The sequence below is a fragment of the Gopherus flavomarginatus genome, chromosome 4 (genome assembly GCF_025201925.1).
Source record: "Gopherus flavomarginatus isolate rGopFla2 chromosome 4, rGopFla2.mat.asm, whole genome shotgun sequence".
Classification (NCBI taxonomy): Eukaryota; Metazoa; Chordata; order Testudines; family Testudinidae; genus Gopherus; species Gopherus flavomarginatus.
Window position 1 is genome coordinate 53,876,489 of NC_066620.1, and position 21,419 is coordinate 53,897,907.

The window sequence follows — 21,419 nt, forward strand, 5'->3', positions numbered from 1 at the left end:
GGAGCAATGGTTCACAGGCATGAGCTGTCCCCCTCAAAGTTTTGTTAATGCTGGACCCTGATGATGGCTGTTTACATCTCAACAAAAATTAAACTAATATAGCTTATAGGGCACAGGTATACAAAGAACTTAATGAAGGGAAGTGAAGTCAAAGAGAAGAATCTGGTACAGAGTTCTCAGAGCAGGTAGTTCAGCAGTTGCGTCTCTCTTGTGGGAGAGACGTCCCTAGCCTAGGTCCAGCTCCAGCAGAGAGTTCTGCCTGCAGCACTCACAGGCTTCCCTGTACTGACCCCCCAGTTTTTGTACCAGTGGATATAAATGTTGTGGGAGCTCAGGGAGGCAAGACCCCTCAGTCCGTGCCAATCCTACCCCAGAGGATACTGAACAATCACACTACAAAACTTGCATTTGATAGAAAGTCACAGCAGAGAGACTGGAGCATCACAGTGACAGGCTTCATGCTGGCCTGTTACTAAGCAGATGGGTTAGTCTTTTGTACCAGTTAGGGAAGGGGGCTCCCTGTTGCTGTTCGGGCAATAACAAGCCATTGTTGTTCAGAGGACAATTGCCATGGTGCAAGGCAGTGCATAGGTCAGCCTGCAGCACTCAAGAAGACACCCAATCCCCTGGGGTAGGGCTACAGCTCTGGGTTGCCCATAGGCAACCCAGACAAGACAACACTTAGAGTAGCTCCCTGAACTGCCTAACTTATGCCAATAGCCACACTGGCCTTAACCAGACCAGAACTGAAAGAACATGAAAAAGGTGCTAGCCCACATTGTCACACCTTTCCTCCCCTCACCCCCTGGATGTGAGTTTTCCGACCAGAATTTTATCAAGGCATGTGGTATGTATCATCCCTATACATCAAAAAATAGTAGTAATCCACCGTGGAGCTCATAAATGCATCAATCACCATGGCCAGGTCTGTGGCTGACAGGATGGGGTGCTCTCTTTTGACCAGTTCCAGATAGAAAGTAGGAGTGTTTTGCTACTAGGCCACCCTAGATCACTGAGCAACTTAAAAGGACCAAGGTTGTGGACCAACTTCATCCGAGTTCTGCATTCAGTCCCACCTTCCCCACTGTGTCTCCTAGAGTAATCAAAAAGGAACAAGGAAAATAATTCTAACAGACCCTAGATCTCCACATGCATTGGGGAACATTGGCTCCACGTATAAAGTTGTAAATGAGTCCCTCTAACAGAATTTGTACACAGAGAGTGTCTCTAAGATAATTCCCTCTAATAGTTAAGGAGTCTAAAAAGCCCTTAGCTAAAGAAGGATTGAACACTGGGCAAAGCCTTCTTTTCCCCAAAACTTGACACCCAAGAGCCATCAGGTAGCAATAACAAACGAGTAGCACCATGCTCCTGTATGGAGAGGTTTTCCACACAATTCTGGTGGAAACTTCAAGTGGATTGCAATGATATAGTTCAACTGATTAGTCACGACTGCTGCTGAAGGAAGAGCTTTTCTGCGGAAGAGTGATGCTAGTCTTCCTGTGAAGCTAGTTCCCTGGACCTTAAGCATAAAGGTGATTATATATATATATGGGAAAGAGAAATGCAAAGTAACAGGAGAAAGATAACAGTGATTGACGGCACGATCTCTCAGACTGCTTTAAATACATCCACTGTCATGGACTTGCAGTAGAAGCAGAACCCTGAACACAAGCTTTGGTAAGTAAGTGCGGAAGGAAATGAATCTACATTATCCAGTGATTAGAGCATGAGACTGGGAACAAGGAAACCCAAAATTCTAATGTCTACCACTGACTCACCGAGTGGCCTTGGTCAAGTCACTTAAATTCAGCCTAGCTCTCAATTTCTCTGTTTGTAACTAGGTCATAAATGCCTCACAAGTGTATTGTGAGGAATAATGCTTGCAGAGATGCAATACTCTACATAGCTCATTTTATTTTAAAATTGCCATTTGGAATTTAAATGTGTATGTATATATTCTGCTAGTGATGTGATTATGAAAAACTGAAAATTAAATAAATCAAATATGTTTAGTCTTAAAAGTGCCAGCGAATGCTCACAGCTTTAGAACACAGGAAACACTTGCAATATCTTTGCAGAGACCGAAACCAAGAGTACCCTATTATTTCAGAGGAGATAGAAGCTGCCGTGGTCTCAGAACAGGTCGATTGCTTAACAATAGCTTTTGTTTTATAACATTATTGGCCAGTCACTTATATAAGAGCCAGTTTCAGGCTTTAGCACAGTAAACTGACAAAACCATTGCATTCAACTAATGGGACAAACGCTCGCAAGTTACACCCAATCCTCCGGTTTTCTGAATTTCCCAAGGCATTTTTACAAATAATAATTGATATGCATAATTCCTGCAAGGGCAAGGGATGACATGTTTCCTTTTATAACAGACATCTTTAGAGTCATTTCTTCTCCCTTTCGGGGAATCAGAAGGGGGCTAACTCAAATATTCTAAAGATTTTCAAAAGCTTTACTGTAGTAATACAGATTTGAAACAAATGTGTTGAGATCACTCAAAATTTTATTTCCTTCTTGGATCCCAACCAGTCTACTATTATTAGCACTAACAAAGTGTTTTACATCTTCAAAGTGCTCACTAATAGTAACTGGGACAGAGGTTGCCATTTACCCACAGTTACTGAACAGTGGTAGCTCTGAGGTAGTTTTGCCAACTTGTAATTAAATCATAAGTTTCACTTGATTTCCTGTTTTTCCTTAAGGCCCCAGTTCCTAAAGACAGACAACTATATGGGAAGCTCAGCTTTTACATTTTTAAAATAAAAAGTTTCTACCCTTTGCTATTGCAGAAAGAAAAAGTGGTGTGGGAAGAAATCACAGTACATAAGAACCCAACATTTATCACTTATTTATAATGTTATGATTTGGGGGGGAGGCAGACTCGTGATTTTTCAAAGCTTGGGATTGGCAAGACTGCAGATGACAGTACGAAAGCATAGGAAAATTATCGTTGATAATTCTGGGTCAATTACATAGAATGGTAACCACGATAGGCAAAGTATTAGCTGTGTTTTATAAAATCAGGAGTTGGAGAGATTAAAAAGAAAACTCAGACAGATTAAAATGACTTGCTCAAGGCCTCCCAGCAAGTCCATTATGTAGGTTTAATCACACAGAGGTAGTGATCGTTGTAGTGACTTGACAGTTATCAGGGGCGGCTCCAGCTATTTTGCCACCCCAAGCACAGCAGGCAAGCTACCTTTGGTGGCTTGCTGCGGGAGGTCCCCGGCCCTGTGGATTTGGCGGCACACCTGCGGGAGGTCTGCGGGTCCCGCAGCTTCGGCATACCCGCAGCCGAATTGCTGCAGGATTGGCGGACCTCCCGCAGGCACGGGGCCGAAGGCTGCCTGACTGCCGCCCTCACAGAGACCAGCAGACCGCTCCCCATGGCTTACCACCCAAGACACACACTTGGGAGTGCTGGTGCCCCGCACCAGCGCTGATAATTATAGCCATTGTCCCAGATAGTACACCCATAATCTATGTACACACACACCCTACACATGCAGCTCTCCTGTCTTTTCCACAGAAGAGGATGCCACCTCCACTATGCTATCCCTCTCACACCCCAAATCCCGCAGAGGACATTCTACAGGCCCAGGATCTGCAACAGGGCAGAAAGATTTGTTCTCCTTAGAGCACAATAGAGCTTAGGGGCGGGGTGTTCAAAATCAATGCTGAAACTTGCCCTCCCAGACAGATTTTTTCAGGTCTGGTGTTGCCTGGAAGGTGAATTTTAATTTGAGCAAAAATAATTCCCAGTACAACAATTTAAAAACAAAACAAAACCAGCTCTAATGATGAAGCATCTTGCGGAGAAAGTTTTAACATGGCAGAGAAGTGCCCCTCACTGACTGTTCTGGAATTTTCTACGGGCAAAAGTGGCCAAGCTGCAAGACTTTGAAGTTAGCATTGTACACATGCACACTATTTTTAAGTGCCAACAGTGTCATAAGCAGAGGCAAGGTACAACTGCATGATGCATGGCCAGTCTACCCGTATTTATTTATTTATTTTACAGGGGCTAGGGTAGGAGCAGAGGGCCTGGTAACCTGGCCTGATCCCATGGAAAATTGTGTCCACAATAATATTGGGACTTGTGGGGCTAGCCACATGAGTAAAGCTATTGCATGCATGTTCATAGGATCAGGACTTTAGTGTGCAGCGAATGAGACACAGGTCTGCAAGAGATATATGAGTTGCATTAAGCCAAACAGAAATTCAGGGATATGGAAGGAACTATTCTCTCTTCTTCAGTATTCCCTCCAGCAGTGTTGCCAACTCTTATAATTTTAATCATGAGATTGCCAATATTTGGCATTTTTCTTAAGAGTCCAGATGCTGGCACCCTGGGACTAACTGAGAAGCTCAGCTTTCATTTAAAAAAGGGTTTTCTAGCCCTTATGGTTGCAGATAAAAGCTTGAAAACATCACTGAGTGCACCCTAAAGGCTCGGAAACAAGGCAGCAAATAAAAATAACTCCAAGTTTTTGTTTTTTTTTAATCTTATGGTATTTAAGCGGAAAACTCATGACTTTTGGAGCCTGCAAACACATTCTAGAAGATTCTATGTGGGGGATCAGTAACAAAGCTAAGAGAATGGTATAGTTGCACAGTTCAAGCCACATGCTTAATCTTAGCTCTGCCCTCTTGTGCATATATACCTAAAACACTGTTGTAAAGAGAACAATGATCAATTGTTCTCCATGCCCACAGAGGGTAGGACAAGAAGTAATGGGCTTAAGGTATGGCTACACTTGAAGTGTGAGTGTAGTCGGAGCGCCAGTGCTGGGAGAGAGCTCTCCCAGCGCTGCACGTAAACCACATTCCTTACGGGTGTAGCTTGCAGTGCTGGGAGCCGCGCTCCCAGCGCTGCAGCACTGATTACACTGAGGCTTGACAGCGCTGTATCTTGCAGCGCTCAGGGGGGTGTTCTTTCACACCCCTGAGCGCGAAAGTTGCAGCGCTGTAAAGTGCCAATGTAGCCATGGCCTTAGTTTGTAGCAAGGGAGATTTAGATATTGCGGAGTGGGGTGTGGGGAAATCTAATCACAAGAGTAATTAAGCACTGGAACAAGTTACCTGTGACGATTGCGGAATCTTGATGGATTTTAAGATCAGGCTACATAGAACACTTGTCAGATAATCTGGGTATACTACTGCTACGTCTCAGCATGGGAGTGATGAACTAGATGACCTACTGAGGTCCCTTACAGCCCTATATTTCTAGGATTCTATATGCATTATCACAATTTTTATATTATATGATTGCATATTTCCTTAAATACAAGTCCATGCATTTTTTCCCCCTGCACCTGGTAAACTGCAACTGAAGTAAATAAACTTTCCTGGGGTTGTCTGCATAAACAGAGTGGCAGTAGGAAGTGCTACATTTCTGTATCTAAAAATTGTGACAAAGTTGAATGCTTCACTATATTACTGAGAAAGAGCGTGTGATCATGAGAATAAAAACCACGTAGGGCATACATACACCCACACAGTTAAGGTTGCATGTGTGGTCCTACTTTGGGCGTTTCTTGGCTTTTGAGTCCAAAATATGCAACCTTAACATTCTCTTACTTATTCCATCAAACAAACATGTTAAGAAGTCACAGCTTGAAGCCCAGCAGTTGATCTCCCACAGCACATTTCAGATTTATTATAAACCCACAGTAATCTTAAAGAACCTTCGAGTATTAAACACAGTAACAACGTCAGCTGCTACTTTGAAGGAAAAAACCCACCTCTGTGTGCAAACTTAAAAGGCATTATATGCAGACATATTTGCATTTAGCAGTGTCCAGGTTACCACTCAAGCCTAGAACATAAATGCAGTTTTGGTATTTTGTTTGTACAGTAGGTTTGCTTTGTACATCCACATGACAACTAACAGGAACACTCAGGCTGGAAGTCTCAGTGGTGACCAATGAACCAACAGGCGAAGAGACTGATCTGCCTTACAGCCTTAAGAAAGGTTTCTCAAAGCAAGGGTTGGGGTCCATTTTTGGGTCAGTGTGTCAAAGCTACAAGCAGCAACAGTGCAAGGTGACTCATGTTCACTGCTTAAAAAGACTTGTTTTTTTCCTCTACCTCAGGGTAACTAACACACATGAACTATCCCCAAGGTAAAAAACCATGAGGACAAGGCCCTGGAACAGGGCTGCTTATCTCATGGTAAAACTGAACAGCCCTATACTCCTTCCAGGGGCTGACCGTGACAAATTTACTTGAAGTACAATTGAAGTGCTTTACTACATTGTGGTTTTACCTCAGAACAGTTCATGCAGGTTAGTTATCCCAAGAAAAATCACACCTTTTTTAGCAGTGAAGACAAGGCCAGTGCTGTACCTGGTTCTGTAGTTAAGCAGGGACTGCTGCCAGGGCTGTCAATCCAGTACCTATCAACAGCATTAAACTTACGCTGAAGGGGGATTTTAAATATACAATATTACCAAGAACAATGGAACTTTAGTAGCAGGTACTGAATGTCCTGTAACAAACAGGGTAAAGAGAATGAAAGGCAGTATTAGTAAATTTAGCCACTCAAAATCTAACTCTGTAATCTTTTGCTGAGCTATGCACTGCTAATCCCCTTTACCCAAATGCCAGCTTTTATCTAGTGCTAAACCTGCCATTCACATTGCAGGTGATGTCACACCGAGCATTACGGAGATAGAGCCAGCCTCCAAAAAGGGATGGTAAATCCAGATTGTTCCTCCCCAATATTGCAGGGGTGGTTCTTTAAAATAGTTTGCTTTTTAATATTCTTATTGTGGATCCCCAGAGTATAAGAATATTGAAAACCTTTGAAAGAGAAAAATGCAACATTGAAAGAAAAACAGGACTTCTTACCCCTACACAGAGGTAGTCTCCTGCTTTCCTCAAGGCTGAATGTGACATAACCAGCACAGTGCATGCTGGGACACCACACAATAGGTACCATTTATTTTGGAGGCAAGGACAGCACTTCATGTAGCTGCAAAGAGAAAGAGTAGTTTTCAGTTTCTTATGCAGCAATGTCCATTTAATGTAGTATAAGGGATTGAGAATGCTAAGTTTTCCAAGAATACTTATGCCTCGGTTTACCTTGTATAAACCCATGTACAAAACTGGAGTGGAGAGAGAATGTAGACAAAGCCTTAGTCTTGTCAAACTCGGGGGGGTGGGGAAGGAGGAGGAAAGAAAAAAGCAGTAGTTTTAACATGTTAGCTAGAATATATGAAAATCTTAAGGTGAAATCCTGGCCCTAGTGAAGTTGACATTGGGATTTGACATTGATCTCAGTGGAGCCAGAATTTCACAAGGAAAGAGTTATTTTTAATCACACTAGGATTTTCACATATTAGTTAACATTTAAAAATACAACTTTTTCCTAGTGTAGTTATGGTCTTATTCAGTGGAGGTACACAGAAATCTTCCAGGGGGATACCTCAATTATCTAGATATTTGCCTACTTTTACAACAGGCTACCTAAAAAGCACTAGTAAAGTCAGTACAAACTAAAATTTCATACAGACTATGACTTTTTACTGTTCTATATAGTATACGCTGAAATGCAAGTATAATATTTACAAAAAAATCAATTGGAATACAATTACATGGTAAAAATGAGAAAGTTTGCAATTTTTCAGTAATAGTGTGTTTTGCCACTTTTGTATGTTTAGGTCTAAGCAAGTAGTTTTTAAGTGAGGTGAAACTTGGGGGCATGGAAGAAAAATCAGACTCCTGAAAGAGGAACAGTAGTTGGGAAAGGTTGAGAGCCACTGATCTAATTGACTTCAGTGCACTGAGATCCCTGGCAGAAATACATGCTAAGTATTCATTTATTCTATTGGCCAGTAGCTTTGGTCAGTCAGTCACTGAGAGCTGAATTTGATCCACAATTACACATCGGCATATTTAGAGCAACTCTGACAGCAACAAAACATAACCATGTTTATTTCTGAAGAGAAAACTGACATCATCAGGTACAGAGAAGAAAGCAGATAACTATATCACAATGAGCTTAGTGTGTGACATTAGATGGACGTTTATTTAAATCTACAAAGCTCTGTATTCTTTAGGAATTATTTTAACTTTCTTGATACCTGTTTAAATTAGGAGTCTGGAAATTATTCTTAGATCATGACAATAAGCAACAAGTGGCTTGGTGGCAGGTTTCACACTCATCACTATAACAAGACCAAAAACATTTCATTTATTCCCCTGTTAGATGAACAGTCCAAAGGTAGAACAGAAATAAGCTCCTCACACCAAGAGGAAAACAAAAGGAGTTATAAGGGGCTCTAACTGAGCTTTAGCCACACTTCTCTGGGTTCATATAACCCAATTGTGCACAGTACTGTGAAAAGCAGCAAGACTTTCTTTAGAAACAAGCCCTCTTCAGCTGGATTGCCAATCCCATGCATTCAGAATCTCAAATCAGCCTGCCTCCTCTTAAAAAAAGAAAGGAAAGGAAAGAAAAAAGTGATTGGCTTGCAAAATCATATTTGGGGGGAGGGGTTGGGTTGTTTTAAATGGTCTCCCTCCATCCCACAACACATCTTCTGGTGGGCTGACAATTCATTTCCTGACCCAGATTTTTTCCTGCAATCTCAGAGGGGAAAAAAAACAACATTATTCATAATTAAAGTGTAGATATTTATGTAATCACCTGACTCCAAGAGCTGGGGATTTAAAGGGAAAAACAAAAACAAAAAGGAAACACCAAGTACCACGAGACTTGTGATAAAATTGCAAGGGTTGGCAATATTGCTTCAACCGTGGATTAGTCACTAATAGAAGAATCCCCCCTGTAAGGCACTAAGGTGCCTCCACACCCTTGGTTAAGTTCTGGAAGTGTTGCCGTTAACCTCAGTGGGACCAGGAATTCACCCCATCTCTCTCCCTCCCACACGGTTCCATGGGCCAATGAGGCGAAGGACCGAGCCATCATGACTCCCACTACTTCCACTGAATGCAGTGACTATTTTTCCATCAGCTTCAAGGAGAGCAGAAGTAGGCCCAAATCACTGACTTTTTCCACCCACTGACTTCGGGGGAGATTAAAAAAAAAACAACCCCTCCTACCCCGCTCCAGAACAATGAAAGGCAAAGCAAATTGTGTAAGTGTATCTAGTCATTTAGCAGAACTGGTGAAAGACACCACTGTGATCAGTTCTGTATGTGGGACACTAAGAGAAAAAGATATGATGATATGCAAAGAAATCCAGCCACTAAAGAAAGTGCCTTTAGTTTCTGATAACTACTTGATACTAGCATCTATTGTTAAAGGGAGGAAAAAAGAAGAAGTTTGGAGGAGGGGGTAGAGGGAGAAAGCTATTTGACATACTGCATGCAACCAAACCAAACCTTTGGATTTGGTCAGGATACAATAAAAAGCAGTTTAAATTTATACACAATTTGATAATAATGCTACAAATATAATCTGATATATACTTCTGTAGATACAGAAGTTCTTATATTTGTTATTTGAAATTCTGCTAAGCCTTTTGAACTTGGCTTTTGAAGAGCTTAAATCAAATGCAAAGCTTACCTTAATTTTTAAAGAAAAAAAGTGTACCCCATAACTAAAGGAAGTGTAAAAGAAATAATGCAAAGAAGGCAGGTGGGAGTGGGAGGAAGGTAAGTGGGGGAGGAACATTAGAGAGATTAAAATCCCTATATAAAACAAAGGCAAAGACCAATCACATTCAACACTGCCCAGCTGTGTCTTCTTGTTGCAGCCTCAGTACAACATGTGGTCCTGTTAATATTAAAAATAAGTTATTAAGCAACCTGGCTTAACTTTAAATTTCTCCATTGGCATATATACAATTTCAAAAGTGTATTTTATCAATAGATCAGTCTGGTCTTAGAAAAGCACACAGTATTTCCTTCACTGCTTTAAAAAAAAAATAAAAAGCCACATCTAGAACAAAATACATCTTGAACTGAGGTCACCAACCCGAAGAACTGTAAATTAAAGCAGTAATTTAATCCCCAAGGCCAAGGGCCCTGAGGTTCTCTGATCAGTTTCTCCTCAATGTGACACTGCAACACTAAAATGGCAACAAGGCTGCTTGGTTGACAGGCAGCACCATACATGGAGAACATGGCACCAGATCAAGGGGACATAAATTTGGACGGCAAGGTTAGCAACCACTGTTTACAAACATAAAACAGAGGATCAGATGGGCCAGCAATAAATTATGACTGGACTGCGGTGAGCAAGAGAAATCTAAAATAAAAAAGCAGAGGCTTTATATCCTTGCTTTAATTTTACTTCAATTTCTAAAAACACACACATACACCCCCACCCACACACACACCATGATTGGAAAAATCCTATTTGACAACTGGAACTAAACAACAAGTACTTCTACTGCCACTTTCCAGGCACGGAAGCCTAAGCAGAGCCTTATTAATTACTCCATAATAATCCCATCTTCAAGAGGCCCCTACTCAGACCTCATTTCAAATTAGGTGATGGGGTAGGGAGGGGGGGTTAAAAATGAATAGCGCCTGTTTAAAAATGGGAGAGCTCTTGGCCCTCCTCTACTTGATGTGCTTTCCCAAGCTAGTTCCATTCCCTTGTTAACACATAGGTTTTTCTTCCCTTGTCCTCTACCTCAGTTTCGTCCCTGTTGGCAGAAATAGTTCAGAGGGAACATCTGATTGCGGGGGAAGGGGGAGGGAGAGGAGAGGAAGAGATCCAAACTCTATTAAGAGACTCTTCTGAGCCAACCACTAAATGCTTCTCACCAATTTTAAAATGGTCTGCTTCAGAGCAGGACCAAAGTAGTGTGTGCCAGGTGATTTTGCAAGCATTCTATGAAATCTCAGCAGAGCACCCAGCAGGTAGCATCAGTAGAGGAGGGTATAAAAACCATGTTTCAAGCATGACACCCGTGTGGACTTGCTTGCTACTGTTGCAATGTCTAACATTTCACAGATACCAAATATCTATGCAGATAAACCATCGCTACCACACTGCATCAGGATCCTGATATACAAAGTCATTTACCCATAGCTTTCTTACTAAGAAATATAAAGAATTTCTTTGCTGAAAAAGGTATGAGTGTCAAGACAAGGAGCGGGGAAGGAAAGCTTTGTTAAGACAGAACTATGGCCAATAGTAGCATTGAATTTAAAAGGAAGCTCCACTGCACAATGTGTCCCTTTTGCATACATAAGAATCATGATGGCCTAATGACTTCAGTGAAAGTCTATTGGGAACCAGTTACAATTGTCAAAATCAAATCAGTGTCACTGAGTTGCAGTTAATGCACAAGAAAGCCAAAACATGATTTTAAGGTTTAAACAAAATCACGAAGGCTGCCACAAAACCTTTCACACAGCTCCATTCTTTAACCCATCTACTTCCACAGAGTCCTTTAGCAACTCTCAGAACAGCAAGTTTAGCTGCCATATTCTTTGGGATAGAATTGCAAGGCTAGAAGAAATGACTTCTGAGGAAGATTAAGGGAGTTCAATATGTACAGTTTGGCTAAACAATGGCTAATGGGAGAGATAAGGACCAGACAACTGTCAACCAAGTATCTGAAGTGCCTAAATACCAAGGCAGGGGAAAGCAATTGGGCTGACAACAGAAATAAACAGAACGAACTGAAGAAAAAGGTAAATATCTTTAGACAGTATTAGACTGTGGAAAGCTTTTCAAAGTGGCGGAAGATATCACTTGAAACACTGAAAATTAAACTGGACAAAGCATTAAAACAGGAGTTCTTCAAAAAAGATTTTTCCTGCAGACCACTTCAGAGCAAAGCAATTGCTTTATGCCTCCCCCAACATTCCAGCCCTGCATAGAGTGAAATATTTTGAGATCCAAATGATCAGCCACCAGAACAAGTAGTACACAAACTGATCCGAAAACTCACACTAGTTAGGTTAATGTTCTTCCTCTTCTTTTACCCCACCCCCTGTTGCCCATCTCCAACTTCTATGAGCTAAGTTTTAGGAAGACTAAGATAACAGACAGCAAGGCTACTAGAAATCCAAGGTCCCCAAAAATCAATTTAATCTAAAACATTTGGGCAGAATATTGCATCTTCTTGAGTCTTTGCTCTTTACTGTAAGTATTTCTAGTCCAAACCTTTAGAGTTAGGAAAAATTAAAATTCTGCACAGAAATTAGGAATCTAGGAAGTCTGTTTCCTCCCTCTTCACCCCCAGACAGCAATATTCATTTTTTAAAAAATACCTAAAACACCAAGCTCTATCAGCTCCATGTTGTATATACAAGATACATGCTAAGATCTTCCTCCCCTCTCTTAATCATAGACTCATAAATTGAGAGCTGGAGGGACTTTCGGAGGTCATCTAGTACAGCCTCCTGTGGGACCAAGTATACCTAGACCATTCCTGACAGGTGTTTGTTTAACAACAGGTTGTTAAACAATCTCCAGTTATGGGGATTTCACAACCTTCCTTGGAAGCCTATTCCAGAGCTTAACTACCCTTACAGGTAGAATGTTTTTCCAAATATCTAACCTAGATCTCCCTTGCTGCAGATTGAGGCTATTACTTCTTGCCCTACCTACAGTGGGTATGTAAAACAATTGACCACCATCCTTTCTGTAACAGCTCTTAACAGTATTCAAATGTGTTCAGGTTCCCGGAGTCCTCTTATCTCAAGACTAAACATGCCCAGGATTGTTTTTTTAAACCTTTCCTCATAGGTCAGGTTGTCTAAACCTTTTATCATTTTTGTTGTTTTCCTCTGGACTCTCTCCAGTTTGTCTACATCTTCCTGAAGTGTGGTGCCCAGAACTGGACACAGCACTCCAGCTGAGGCCTCACCAGTGCCACGTAGAGCAGGACAATTACCTCCCACGTCTTACATATGACACTCACGTTAAAAAACCCAGACTGATATTAGCCTTTTTAGGAGCTGTAGCACATTGGTGCCTCATTTGGTTTCTGATCCATTGTATCCTCCAGATACTTTTCAGCAGTACTACTGCCTAGCTACTTACTCCTCACTTTTTGTAGCTGTGCATTTGATTTTTCTTTCCTAAGTGTAGTACTTTGCACTTGTCTTTACTGAATTTCAGAATGTTGATTTCAGACAAGTTCTCCAATTTGTCAAGGTTGACTTGAATTCTAATCCTGTTCTCCAAACTGCTTGAAACCCCTCCCAGTTTGATGTCACCTGTAAATTTTAGAAGAATGTTCTCCAGATCCATTATCCAAGTCACTAATGAAAACGTTGACTAGTACCAGACCCAAGACAGACCCCTGCGGGATCCCACCAGGTACATTCCCCTCTCCCCCATGAAGTTTGATAGTGAACCATTGAGAACTATTCTAAGGATGATCCTTCAACAGTTGTGCACCCACCTCACAGTAATTTTATTGGATATTCCTTTTGCTACTGATGACTCTCTCTATATATCTATCTAGAGAGGATTCCCAAATAGATTTTAAGTGTACATCTTTCAATCAAACAAACAAAAAAACACAGGACATTTATGGAAAAAGACAAAAGAAATCAGAAGATTGTTTTGGGAATAGCGGGTAAAAGTACCTTTCAAAACTAGAGGTTCCTTGCCTTCTCGCTTGAGTGACTCCAACACTACATGGAGTGGCTGGGAAGGCATTACTCGGCTTGGCTCATTGGTATTCTCATCATAAACTATAATTTCTTTGGAAAAGATCCTCTTGAAGGAGTCCTTGCCTTCCCGGCAGGAGATCAAGTCCAAGACAGTGATCTTGCCTTGCTGGAGCCTTCTCCTGCTGATCTTGTCAGAACAGTTAATGTGAACAGCCCCTTGAATGTGACTCTTATTGTACTCCATGAATGGCCTGCAGTCAATGATGACAGGCCCTTGGTTCTGTTGGTGGCTCTTGTTGCATTTGGTCATCTTTTTAGCCAGGTCATTAGGATAGATTATTTTTATGCTAGCTAGTTGCTTGGTTGTGCCTGAGGCCGGGCTCCCCACTCCACCCGATGGACTCAATGTGCCCGTGTTCTCATTGTTGTTGACCATTTGGTTAGCAGGGCAGGTGGTAGAGGTTCCTATGTTGGTAGTGCTGCTGGTGCTTGCTTGAGTTTGGGCCTGATTGTCCTTGTCGTAAGTTGCCACAGTGCAGCAACTGGCGCTGCTGCATCCACAACTCAGGGAGCGTGCAGAGCCGTTGGATGAGGGCATATACGTGAGATTAGCAGCTTTTAGGGACACAACAGCTGTGCCAAGGAGACTTGTGTGATTCTCACTGGCAGAAGAAGCAGATTCAAGGTAGCTAGAGTCTAAACAAAGGCTGAGATCCTGAGGTCTTACTGGCCTTGAAAGTGCCACTACTACCCTGTCGTCTAAAGGAGATGGAGGCATGAGGAGGCTGAGAATTGGCAAGTCAAGAAGAACTCAAGATCTGTCTGCAAAGGGAAAAAGAAAAAGGATCACATGAAATATACAGGGCCAGAGATTTCTAAAAGTTGTTTCTGATACTCATCACTGACTAAAAGTGATTAGCTCAGTGCAGTTTATGAAGGAACCTCTCCCAATTCTGCAGCAAAAGCTTCAACTCTTAGCCTGTACGCAGAGAGAATGCAGAATATGCAATTGGCCTACCATGCAACTAGTCGAGAGGAGACATTCATTTACATGCAGATGCTGAGTTACTCTGAAACCTTGAGGCTGCAAAGCATGCAACTGATAGAGATAATAAAAAAGCATGTTCTCATTTCCTCTGCTCACAGCAAGGGACAGGACTACTGGCATGGCTCGATAACTCATAGGAATGCACAGCAGCTAAATATGTCAGAGGCAGATGTGCAACTTTTTCTAGCAAGACTGAATAAAACTAGCCTTGGAATAAACGCTTGAGAAAGCCATTTGAAAGCTTGAACCCATACAGAACAAAGGCATAACAAAAAACAGAAGATATCAGGGATCATTACGTAACTGAAAGGCACAAGCCTGCATTCCATTTCCCCTTTTCAGACCCTAGTACAATTCTAATAAAAATATATCAGCCTGGAAACTCTAGCACCTCAAGCAATCTTAGAGGGAGAAGCACTCACACCCCACAGAACAGTTTTAGAGACTCCAAGAATAAGGGTCCCTCTCAGCCCCGAGGTCATGACCTTTACAAGCTTTAGTGTCTCGTCTATTGAGGGAGACCACATAAAGTTATTTTCCTCACACATACACGCCAAAAAATATCCACCAACTTTCAGAGCATCTGATACCCCCTCCTCAAAATATATTCCATCAACCAGCTAACAAATTAAATAAAATCTAACAAAATAAAAGCAACTGAGCACTTCTAATATCGGTTTCCTCCCCTTCCAGCATTATACTGTCCATGTCTACAACACCTATAACATCCCTTTTTTATATCAATGAGTTTTATTCTCTGGCCCACCTTGGGATAACAAGTCCCTTCAATTCCTTCTTTTCTCTAAAAATCTCTCTGCAGGATGAATTTGAAAACATCTTTACAATGGGGAAAATATTTAACATCTACAGATGAAAGCACTAATAAGATAGAAAATGAAATCTCAGGGTAGAGACTGATCATCAACCTTTAAAAAAGGACCCTGGTAGATTGTCTAGCCTATCCCTTCTCTCTGTCCTCCCCCCATTTTTTTAAAGAGCCTGACAGTCAAACACAATGGAAAACTAAAAAGCGATCTCCTCCAGTTAGTAAAGGGGGTGGGGAAGCAGCACAATTAAAAATAAAAGGCAACTAATTTTATTTCAAAATATACATAAAATCAGTAAGATTACAAAAACAATTCATAGGATTTGATCCTAGGTACAGAGGATTGTTTTCCCAAGGATATATGCAGTTTCGGAAGATCTGCACCTCTGCAGCAGAGGGTCATATATTTCCAGCAAATCCATAAAGTCAGAGAACAGAGCTAAGGCACCCTGTTTAGCACCACTAACCACCACCCTCTCTTCCCCCAGGACCATACAAAAATGAAGTGTGTGTCTGGGGTGGGGAGATAAAGCCAAGGGAGAAGATGCAAGGAGATCCCTCCGAGCACTCTAATCTCCCAGTCACCCCCACCCCCTCCCCCTCCCCAAACACACTGCAGCAATCCCAAACAAGAAAAGCCTCTTCCCCATCCCAACACTCACTAGAAAAAGCAGAGGTCAGTAAACAGAAGCAGTACAAGCCCAACACTGTTGGCCGAGCTTTCTACACCACCCCTCCAAAAGTAGCATTTCATACAGATAAAACTATGCCCTTCTCTCATACTATGTATATTATAGGTCCTGCACCTATGTGCAACTACATAAACGCTGCCCGCCCCTGTCAATATCATGAGAGCCTTCCACTTACTTCATAAATAAGTATTCTCCTTCAGCATCCGGGGCCCGCCTGTGCCTACGGAGTTACACACTAAACCCTCATTCACTCGGCTTCATTGATCTCCCGCTGCAACAGAGTTACTTTCTCTTTTGCTACGCTGTAAATGTAAGGTTCGAAAGAGGCGGAGCGGGAGGGGACGGACGGCGCCCGCGTCCAATGGGGACTCTCTCCTGCGAGTGGGCGGGCTCCCAGCCCCGGGGTGCCAATGGCTGGCGGGGGGCGTGGGGGGAGCTGGGGGCTGGGCTCCTAGCCGCTTGGGGATGGTTTATCCGACGTAGCTTTGAGTCCGCTGTGGTATAACACAGGAGGGGCCAGGGGGTGATGTCATTGGCTGCCAATCAGAAGCTTGGAAGAGCCGGCCCGAGCCGGAGAGGAGCAGCTGCTCTGTATTTACATGTCAACTGACCCAGCGGGCATGTGCTTAACCCGTTCCTAGGCTGGGTTGTCAATGGGGCGCTCGATCGTGCCTTCCCTCCCGCTTTCCCTTCTCCCCCTTCTGTCTCCTGCCCTCACTCACTCCCCGGCTCTGGAGTCCTTCTCCCTGCCTCCCTCCACACCGACTCGCCTTCTGTGAATGAAACCCTCCCGCAGCAGCTTTCTTCAACCGAACCCCGCGCGCCGAGCCGCTCCGCCTCAGACGAGCAGCCCCGGGCGCCGCGAGATGGATTTGTTCATATTAATCCCACCACCACCATCACCCCTCCCCGGCAAGGGGTTGACAACGCAGGCGGCACTTGGCAGAAAGACTTGGGGGGAGCCCGATCCAGCAGCAGCTCGAGCGGCTCCTCGGGGCGCAGGCTGGACTCTGCAAAAGGCAGGCGTGGAGCGGAGGCTGATAAGCCCCGGACAGCGGAGAACGAACTCCAAGGTGCGGCAGAGTCACATCCATGTTCGCAAGGGCTGCTCTGCCAGCTACCTTCTGCCCTCCGCCGCTTCCCTGTCTGCAGCCTTGCCCAGGGTCACCCAGCCGCAGAGGGAGCCTCCGGGCCCGGGAAGGGCGAAGGCATCATTTCCCCCAGCACGCGCCTCCTGGGATGCAAAAGGCATTTGCAAAAAAAAAAAACAAAACAAAAAAAAAAAAAAAACAAAAAATCACACTCGATTTTTTTTAAATCTCCCTCATTCTAATTGTCACAGCGCGAATCAGCCCTGCCCTTTGAGGCTGGAAGCTGCCTTGTAAAGAAAGCTGTTGGCTTCCGCTGCCAAACGGCTGCATGTTGGGGGGAGACAATCCCAGTTTAGTACCAGGCTTCAGCATCTAGTGCTGCCACCGTTCAGCACCCATGCAATTCTGAAGCCCTTCCCAGCGCGGAATCAGCATCTGTCAGTCAGTACGTTTAGGATTTGCAGGGTCTCACAGAGTAGTCTACCAGCACACCAAACCCCATCTCTCTTTCCGCCCCCCGCCTCTCTTCCAGAGGCAGTGACCTTGGTTATTAACCAGGATACAGAGTGTCTTGGCTATTATTGTCTTGTTAAAAGGATAACAGGGATTGAAGCGATCACGGAATGCAGCGCTGCTGCCTGCTACTGTAGCAGCCTTCGCGCAGAGGTTCAGAACAGTAAACTAGCGTGCCTGGGAAGAGACTGTAACATAAGGAGAGAGGACTTCCCATGTAGTACATCTTTGTAAAATGCTGTGTCAAATAGCATCTTATTTCAAACCTTGTCTTTGTCAATTACTTTAAAAAAGCTAGGATTTCATGTGCCTCGCTTTTGCCAGTTTTTCTCTCGGTTATATAAGTCCCATTACTGATATGGAGTTTGATACAGACATGATGGGACTGTCACAGCTGTTGTGATTTTGAGTCAGTCTGATCCAAAACTATTTTACAAACATTACACATATATAAGGAATCACTTCACCTACCTCTGGAAAGCAGCCACTGCTAGAGCAAAAGCATGATATATGTTTAACAGCGCTCAGCAACACTACACAATAGTTTTAAATGCTGTTTCTAATTGAAGATACAGAAGGATTCAGGTAACTAGAACGTAATTAGCAGGACTAGAATTTGACTAGGAAACGAGAGAGAATTCTCCATAGCAGAGAATTCTAGCATTGAGAAAATCAGCAATGCTTGCAACACACCCCATTGCCTCACACACAAAATATTTGCCACAGCATACAAACAGAACCAGGCAGCACTAGACACTTTGGTGCCCGAGGCCACTGTCAGCAAGGTATGTGGGAATGCTTAACAGAGCACCTGGACAGGAGCTACTCCTAAAAATTAGGTACCTTAAAGGCTGCCTATGTAGACTAAACAATTAATGTCAGCCCCACCAGCATCTCTTCAATTGCACTTGCTGTGACTGAACTTATTTAGGAAACATTAAACCCCATAATTCAATCACCGTGCAGCTCCACCCATGTAAGTTATAGTTTAGACAAGACTCAGGCCTCTTTTATCATGTGTCATCTTACTCTACACTAAGTAGTTTTAGGCAACAGGGTGGTGAAAATGCCTAAATTATCTTTGAAATGCAGTCACCACTACTGCTACCACCATTGGAGCTAATTGGTGGGGAATAAGTCTGAATTTTCCTGCTTTGGATATAGCCAGCAAATAAAGTACAGGCTTATAAACTGTGCATGTTTCATTTCTGTACCTAGAAACTGCACAACAATTCTATTTACAAGTGTTAGGAGTATATTTTTCCATCTGTGTAAAATGTTCTAGGGATAATGTATATGGTCCAGATTATATTTAGACTCAGACTTAAAAGCCAGAAGAGATGGCCAGGATCATACTCACTCAAGCACTTATGTATAGGGCTGTCAGGAAAACAAGAATTCCACTTCCAAAAATGAAGATTTCATCATTTGTTTCCAGCCCAATGCAGCACAAAACAAGGACCTTTCAGTTTTGGGAACTCCCCACCCCCACAAAGAGAGAGCTCACACTCCAGAATAATCAGTACCCTAGTGGTTAGAACAAGGGTCAAGTTCCTGCTTTGAATCAGAAAGAGCAGTGACTTGAAATTGGCTACACTTGCGAGTTACAGTGCAATAAAGGAGCTCCCAGCGCACTAGCTCACTCCTCATCCACACTGGCAAGGCACAGAGCGCTCTGACTCCAGGCAACAACACTACTGGTCCTCCACGTCAGCAAGTGGAATAATGTTTGCTGCACCCCCGCTGGACGAGGTGTTGCATTACTGTGCTCTGATTGGCCTCTGGAAATGTCCCATAATCCCCTTAAGACAAGTGGCCACTCTTGTAATTGTTTTGAACTCACTGTAGGAATGCAGATACGCCCTTTCAAAGCTCCCTTTCTGACAGCTGGCTGCTTATCTGCTCCGGGACAAAGGAACCATTACTGAGGAATGCTGCTTGCTTTGAGTGAGTGAGAGAGATGCAGGGTGGGGGAGACGGAGGTCTGCTCCTATCTGAGCTTACAAGACAGCATGCTGACACATAGCCCCCCAAAAACCCACTCTCTCTCCCTCCACATACACACAACACACTCCCTGTCACACTCCACCCCACCCCCCCACATTTGAAAATCACATTGTAGCCACTTGCACGCTGGGATAGCTATCACAATGTACTGCTCTTTGTGGCATTGCAAGAGCTGCAAATGTGGCCATGCCAGTGTGCTTCCAGCTGAGAGTGTAAACACTCGGCAGCATTTTCCCTGCTGCGGTCTCGGAAGGCTTGTTCAACTCCCAGCACTCTACACCTGCAAGTGTAGCCACGCCCTGGGTCTCTGACATCCCAAGTGAATGCCCTAATTACTGGACTATTGGCTATTCCAAGCTCTCTGTGTGTGCATCTCTCTCTCTCATATACTGGACTTGAGGAAGTTTAGTGAAAAATTATATGGTTCAGGGAAAAGTTTTGATTTCTACCAATCAGCATTTTCCAATGAAAAACTATGTAGTTAAGCTCCCACTCAGCTCTACATATAATTTTACACATAGAAAATGAGACAATAAAGTGGGTGAGGTCAATGTTGTTAACTGAGAGACAGATATCCACACTACTATGCATTGCAATAGTCAGGGAGTGGGTAAGATACACTGCACATTGGAAAAGGTACTATGGTACCATTTAATGCCCCATAAGTTGTCAGAGAATTGGTTGTGTATCTCACACAACAAACAGCACATTCATCAACCCAGGACTCCCAAACTTCATCCCAGGGCACTGTGTCAGTACTGACCAAGAGAGGAGGGTCATCTGCTGAGGCTCCAGTACCAAAAAGAATCGATATTCAATTAAAAAATAATTCCTGGGGAACAGTGATGACTAACCTCTGTAATTTCCATTTTTAGATAAGTTTCGTAATAATCCCGTTCCCTCAAAAATGCTCATGTGCTAGTGAGAGCAGCATCGAGTGAAAAACACAATAGCTTCTGTGAATGGAAGCCATGATTCACTCAGAGTGCAGCACAAGGTCCCAATGGAGCACAAAGCCGAACATGGCAAGTTTGTTAAGTCTCTGCATGCTGTACTTCCTATGAACTATGAGGCCAGCTGCAACCTTCTCTGTGTTATGCAAATTAGGATCCACCCCCAGACTCCTGGCAGGTAACCAGTGCAATACTCAGACTGGCAAACTTTGGGTTCTTCTGGTCTAAAATAAAATATCCTAGGAAAAGGAAAGCAAAGTAGGGATGAGGGGTGGGAGGGAAAAGAGAGACACAACGTTTCAGAGACAAATTACCAGGGGAAAGCAGATGAAAGGGAATCAGACTTTCTGGCAATATATTTAGACACAGAAAATTACATAAAATATTTAGTTCCTTTCCTTTTTCCAAGCAAGACAAAAATGAAAATTGGCTTCTAAGCTGCAGGGGCCCACTAATCAACCTGTGGGCAGGCATTCAGCAGAGATACAAGATTTTAAAATTCTTTTCCCCCATCCTGATCTTTGTGAAATCCTCTTAGTATTTGCTGGATCACTGACAGTATCTCATAATGCGTCAGTACGTCACGTCAGAAATACCTCAGCTCTCATTGCAATCCAAGCAATCTGGTGAGGTGACAGAATGATGTCACTTAAGGTATCTTCACTGATCAAAGAAGTAACTGTAGAATTTAATCTAGAAATTTGAATATAACTCCCTTTG

General features: G+C 43.1%; 1 protein-coding gene across 2 annotated transcripts in view; it reads right to left on the minus strand.

Annotated features, from left to right (window-relative positions):
- DUSP10 (dual specificity phosphatase 10) overlaps positions 1-17,355 on the minus strand; it is a 39,843-nt gene extending 22,488 nt beyond the window's left edge. The window contains exons 1-2 of one of the 2 annotated variants that reach the window (XM_050948574.1): positions 16,906-17,355; positions 13,543-14,391 (exon numbers count right to left, since the gene is read on the minus strand). In XM_050948574.1, the coding sequence (XP_050804531.1) occupies positions 13,543-14,347 (805 nt within the window). In that variant the 5' untranslated portion in view covers positions 14,348-14,391; positions 16,906-17,355. Of the gene's footprint in view, positions 1-13,542; positions 14,392-16,310; positions 16,440-16,905 lie in introns of those variants that run through there. The other variant, XM_050948573.1, reaches the window with a different exon arrangement.
- Positions 17,356-21,419: the final 4,064 nt, after the last annotated feature.